The sequence below is a fragment of the Parambassis ranga genome, chromosome 1, assembly GCF_900634625.1.
Source record: "Parambassis ranga chromosome 1, fParRan2.1, whole genome shotgun sequence".
NCBI lineage: Eukaryota > Metazoa > Chordata > Actinopteri > Ambassidae > Parambassis > Parambassis ranga.
This window is the reverse complement of record NC_041022.1, coordinates 4,551,197-4,557,703: the sequence shown is the minus strand read 5'-3', so window position 1 is coordinate 4,557,703 and position 6,507 is coordinate 4,551,197. Positions and strand designations below refer to the sequence as shown.

Here is a 6,507-nt window from a genome sequence, read left to right as displayed (position 1 = left end):
TGATCAATATATAAATGATTACACACCTGCAGTTCTAATCAATATATAAATGATTACACACCTGCACTTCTGATCAATATTTACCTGATCACACATCGTGGTGTTCATCACGGAGCTCCTCCTCAGCAGCCCTGTGGCCTGGATCTGAAGGTGTGGCTGAGCAGACCCACATGAGACACGAGAGCTCCCTCTGCTGGCTTCATCCAGCCATTACACCTGTGGTTTGTGTTGATATTACGTACAAATATTTATTTACAGTTTTTAGGCAGACGTCAGAGTTGTTATGAAAGAACAACCATACACACAAATGTGTGTCAAACATCAACATCAGCGCCATAACACCAGCGCAGGGCGAGTTCTTTTTCCTTGCGCCTTTTACTATGGGTTTAAGGTACGGGTGCTGAGAGCGGCCAAAGTCGATGTGTAAACATTCAGTGTTATCACCTGTTGGCTGCCTGATATTGTTGTAATTCTGTTCCGTTCTGACGTAAATGTTAAACTTGAAGTGTAATAGTATAAAATAGTAATTCCAGTTTTTGAGAAATTAAAAGCAGCCCACACTACAGAGTAAGACACATCTTCAATTGCCAGACGAGTCGCTACTTAGCTAACTGTAGCTAACATGAGCTAACTTTCGCTAGCAGCTACAGACGCTGAGCGGCTGAGTGCGTCCAGCAGGCGGCTGAGCCCCGAACACAGCCCGGTGAGTCCGTTACCAGCTAACTTATTTGTTAAGTGTCTGTTGTTCATTTTCAAAGTGTTTTTATAGACAGAATGACGGTTCTGTCACGTTGTTGTCACGTTAAATATGATAAATATGCAGCAGTCACTCCTCTCTCACTGAGGGACCGTCAAGAAATTAGGGACGTTTGAGGTTCTTTTCAATCACTGTCATGCAGATATGAGTGAAAACTACAAGAAACACAATTATGTATTTAGCATACATACATTGATTAATACTGTGTGATCAATTCATGATCCAGACATATGGATAACTGCAGTTTTTGTAGCTTTCATGTCATGTTATGTATTTTAAAATGTTGAATTGTCTTTGAAATGGATTTTAGGGGCTTTTTGAGATTTACATAAAAAATGAACAGAAACTTTTAAAAAAAGTTACACTTAATATACATATAAACCCCCTTAAATCCAATTAAAAGAGATCAAGATGTGAAACAAACAGATAGAAACTGGCTCAGAGTGAAGCACACTGTGGTGAGATCATGTCTGTTCAGCTGACAGCGACTGCTGCGGCTTATCTGTCTGAAAAAAGGAAAGTGTACATTTTAATGAGCAGATGTTCTGTTCACCTTTCAGCCACCTGAGGGAGCTCATGTTTTTTCAGTCATATTTTCAGGCTGAACTGTGAAACGGTGAACATGCAGAGTGGCTAATATGGTGTCAAATGCTGTGTTTGGCACAGATGCAGCTCAGTAAGGAGACCAATCCATCACACAGTCAGACTGGAAACACAGGTGGAGACCAGGAAGACCTGTGCTCCACCTGAACACAGTGTGTAGTAGTTCATTCAACGAAACCCTTTTTCTACAGTGTTTCTTCCTGGACTCCAGTCCTCATGTTACAGGTTTTTTGGTCTCTGACTTAAATGATGCCCAGGTTTTCATAGACCACATCACTGAGACGGTCTTCTGCGTCCTCTGCTGCTGTCGCACTGGCAATATCACATGAAGACAAAGCAGGGGTGGCGTTAGGAGATGACGAGCGGCCAGAGGATGGTGCCGTCTTGCAGACTTGAGCATAAAGGTGGGCGAATGGGTCGGGCTTGCTGTGTGTTTTCTCAGGGACGTTGTCATTGGCTCTCAGGGGCTCGTTGTAAATGGGTTCATCGTCTCCAAAGCACCTCCCCTTTCTCTGCACGGCGGCTGCTTTGTCCTGGTCTGGGCTGACTTTGTCATAAACCTCCGCGTAGACTGAGTCCAGCATGTTGATACTGAAGGTGGGAACAGAGGAAACGGGTGTGATGGCTTCTTTTGAAGCTGGCGGTTTAAGTGGGAGAACACTGGCAGGGTCAACATACAGAGCTGTGGTTTGCTGGGCTTTGACTGCTGATTGGATGCAGTCAGCAGGGTCGGCATATATGCCATCTGATTGACTGCTGTAATGACCTGGAGAGGGGCCGTCCTGCGTGGGGACCAGTGGGAGTGGCATGAGTGTGATAGGAGCCGGTGGGGCTGACCCACTTTCTGACGGTCCAATCAGATCCTCCTGAGATGGGGACTTCCTGCCGTGCGTCCTCAGTTTGTTCTCTAGAAGGGAGGCCATGCTGGTCATGTCGGGGATTTTGGGGAGAGGAGAGTGAACCTGAATGATGGACGTCACAGCTCGCTCGCTGTTTTGGGTTGTGGCAGAAGAAGTCTTCAGTTTGATGGTGCTCTGAATCAGCGAGAAGACTCTCTCAGCCTGCTGAGTTTCAAAGATGAAAGTTCCAGGACCAGAGGTGCAGCGGCGGCCTGCTTCGATGGTCAGCACCATCTGGAAGGAAAAGAACAGAACCCATCCACTGCCTAACTGTACCAGACTTTCCATGTGGAGGAAACCTCCTGACCCCTAGGGGGCGCTCTGGAGACAGTCTAGAATCATCAGGTTGAGTATAATTCTGGATTTTTACATGTTTTCTAATCAATAAAAGTCCCGTTATATAACTATCAGTGACGTCACCAGGAGCCTCTTCCCAGCATCCTCCGCTTTGATTGGACACCTCAGCCAGCAGCAGCAGAGCCCCTATAGAGATAGATATGTGAGGACTCCGGCTGCCATGGAGGGAGGACCTCCTGTCCCCATCAGTCCTAATCTGAACTGACCAATCAGCAGCTGTTAGCAGCATGCTAGTGTTTTATGTTCTAACTCATCGGTCTGTTTACATTCAGCTCTGATACATGATCAATACCGGATCTGACTGACCTCTGATGACATCACCAATCACTGCTGTTCATTCAGACTGTCTGCAGAGCGCCCCCTACAGGAGCTGTGGACAGGAAGTGGACAGGCTGTTGTAGAACAGCTCTGTCTGTACCTTATCTCTTCCATATCTTCTCAGCAGTTCGTACGGCCATTCTCTGATGATGTTCTTCTTCTGCGTTTCTTTCAGCAGCAGTGACTCTCGGCCCACCTGTAGCCAGTACGACCCCTGCAGGCCACAGCGTGTCGCTGCATCAGTCCTTTGAATCACCACCCAGAAATCTGTGACTGGAAAGAAGGACGTCATTTTTTAAATGATCACAAAGCAGAAATATGAGAGACATGCGCTTTGACAGAAGGAGACCCGAGGACAGTTGGATGACGGTGGGATGTGAAGATAGAAACACAGAAATGTAAGTGTGGAAAAGAAGAAGTGAAAGGTTTACCTTCATCTGCTGAGGAGTATATCTGGTTCTCCTCCATGTGAAGCTGAGCTGAACTGGAGCCTCCCTCCCTCTGAGAGACCGCAGCAGGGTTACAAACACACAGTGACTTAGTGTCTGGGTATTAAGGGGTCAGACGTCTCACCTGGAAGGAGCTGTGACATAGTTTGTCCACCCAGTCCACACACTCGTCTTTGAGCGCTGCAAACACCATCGTTCTGTCCTGAGTCTCCACACAGAAGGCCGACATGTTCTCCTGAAACAGCACAGGAAGTGGCGTGTCAATCAAACTGCTTGTGATGCATGATGGGAACATGAAGCAGAGCGGCTGACCATGGGACAGGCCTCGGCATTAGGGGGCAGTCTGAGGACACTGATCAGCTCGGACAGTCGCACCACCTTCAGCTTCCTGTCCCCATGAGATGGGTGGTGCTTCCTCCCCCCGGTGCCATGATCTGCTCCTGCAGCGCCTCCTACAGGACAACATGACGGACACGATTTAAAAACCTTTAAGCTCAGTTCACAGGCTGGTTTGAAATGTTTGGCAAAAAGCTGCAGGTCAGACAGAGACTCTCTGAATGTTGGTCATGTGACTGCTGCTCACATCATGGCTTCCTGCTGGCTGCTGAGGAGGACAGGATGTTTGTTTTTACTAAGTCTGAGTTGGAGTGAACTCTTTATTTTTGGAGGATTTTAACTCAGATGTGTAGATTAACGTGGTTAGGATAAATGATAATATTCAAGGACCATCAGACAGTTGAGTCACATGACTCTTTCCTGGCCATGATGACATGTATCAGAAAGACACCAGGAGGTTTAAATGCAGGTCCACTCTGTAAGCTGACATGTAATTACAGACAGAGACACTAGAGGTCAGCACTTCCTTGTAGATGTCTGCAGCTGAGGCTGCTGAGGCTTCTTCGACCACCCGGGACACCCGTCCTTCTCTCTGTGGTGGACAAACGAGCCCACATGAACACTGTACACTTTGCCTCTGATCATTAGAGCTCACGTTCACTGTAAATTAACATGAGGTCTGAATTTGGGACAGTCTGAGCTGTGTCCTTCCTGTCTTGTACTATTGACCTAGAGGTGACAGGAGAGGACAGAAGGAAGTGTCCTTCCTCCGCCAGCTGTTGCCATGGTGACCAGTTGAGACACTTTCAGGTCAGCTCTCTCAGTTGGGACTGTTGGAGTGATATCCTGCTGTGTCAGTGTTCGTCACACACACAGTTCTCAGAGCCATGCTGTAGTGTCACGGCTGATTCAGGTGCTCTCTGTCTCTGTCCGTGCATCATGTTTCTCTCTCTAAGAGTCTTTGTGTCACTCTTTGTTCTCTGGATTATTTATTTTGTACAGTATACATACAGAATGTGCAGAACTGAAGCCTGCACGTGAGCTCTGATGACCGGATGCTTCCTTACATAACATCATCACCATTTAATCCCCAAATGCGCTGCTCATGTTCTGCTGCTGATGCATACATGACACACATCCACCAGCAGCACCGCCCAGCATCCACCTGTGGGCTGTTTCCTTATGATGCTCCGTGACATAACATCTGATCACGCCTCGTCTCAGGCAGAGTAACACAGTTTTAGTTTTAAGCCGGCAAACGCTCGAGTTTCTAAACATGCTGCACAGGAAGGAGGGTGTTTGTAAAGAGGATCTCAGCCTGCTGGACGTCATTTCAGTGAGACATCACCGGTGCTGAATACATGAATGCATAAAGAGATGCACAGTCCTGCTACAGACGCTTAACTTCTCTGTTTTATCTGAACACTGCAGATGATACTGAGGTCTAAGCAGCCCATGATGTATGCACAGGAAGTAAGGGTAGCATTAGCATGCATTAGCATGGGGGTTGATCTTTTGGATCTGGGCCACACATTGGTAGGATGGTTCTGTACTGTACCTCCCATGTCCTGGATCTCCAGGCGGCCCACTCCACTGCTGCTGTGGGGAAACAGAGACAACCACACCGGCTTCCATTTCTGACGGAGACAACAAGAGGTTAAAGTTACGATGGGTCACAGTCATTGCTGCTTCTCCTCATGAACGCTGTGACTCTCAGTGTCAGCCCTCCCTCCTGTCAGACATCAGTCACAGCATGTCACATTCAGGTCAAAGGACAGGAAGGAGTGACCTCCACACCCCACCAAAATAAAAGGCAGGTCTAACAATAACATAAGAACACAATGCATGTTCCTGGTGATGTCAAGCCTGTGACTGTTGTCTGTAGTGTTCCAGGTGGCTGACAGGCTGCGATGCTGTGTGAGTCAGGGCTGTGTAGGAATGTGAGGTGTGCAAACTGTGCTGTGTTTGAACTTGTTTATTTGGATTCCTGGAGCCTCTCTGAGCCTCACACAGAGGAGCTGGGGTGACGCTTCGTCTTTCAGATAACTGAGGAGTCTGAGAGAAACTGCAGAAAATACCATGTGTACACAACTCGGCTACATTCCAGAGTCATCAGCGTCATATTCAACAGTTCAGTATTAAATCACTGAATTATTCAGTTTATAATAAAGCAGCCTGACAGTGTGTCTGTAATCTGTCTTTTAGTTCAGTTTAGCCTCACACTGCTGTCAAACGTGTCTCTATTATCACAACATTTCTCCCCCACAGGAAAAACCAGGCGGCTCCTGTGTCACACGACGGCCTCGCAAACACTCACAACAACAAGGTAAACCTGTGTGTACTTACTTTGCCAGCTTTGTGCGGTTGGAGGTAAAGCTTCCCTGTTTTAGTGTGAGAGTCCATCGAGGATTCAGACAGACGTAGGAGAGTGTGTGTGTGTGTGTGTGTGTCATGGTGAGCAGTGAAGGTGGGGCGTGACCTCAGGTAAACATTCGTGAAACATGATCCTCACCTGGAGCACACACACAGACACACACAGGCAGCAAAGAGCAGAGGACAAAGTCCAGCACTGATTCAGTGTGTCACATTTACACATCATATCTGAATACATTCACACACAGCAGTGTGTGATCATGATTAAAAATATTTTTTATTATATTTGTGTAATACACTACAACTAGTACAGTAAATGTTCCTGACAGACGTGCAGCTATGTGCGGTAAGGCTCGCCGCGGTAGCTGCTCAGCTCCTACTTCCTGCCGCTCCCTGGTGGAGCATAGGATCCACT

The 6,507-nt window shown here is 47.3% G+C and overlaps 1 protein-coding gene across 1 annotated transcript; it reads right to left on the bottom strand.

Annotated features, from left to right (window-relative positions):
- Nucleotides 1–105: 105 nt before the first annotated feature.
- Nucleotides 106–6,187, bottom strand: dok1a (docking protein 1a). Its single transcript, XM_028416792.1, has 7 exons — nt 6,066–6,187; nt 5,278–5,356; nt 3,696–3,835; nt 3,508–3,618; nt 3,366–3,435; nt 3,035–3,207; nt 106–2,493 (listed from the first exon to the last, which is right to left on the bottom strand). Exons 1-7 carry the CDS (start codon nt 6,120–6,122, stop codon nt 1,603–1,605), a joined length of 1,521 nt encoding a protein of 506 aa, XP_028272593.1. The 5' UTR covers nt 6,123–6,187; the 3' UTR covers nt 106–1,602.
- Nucleotides 6,188–6,507: the final 320 nt, after the last annotated feature.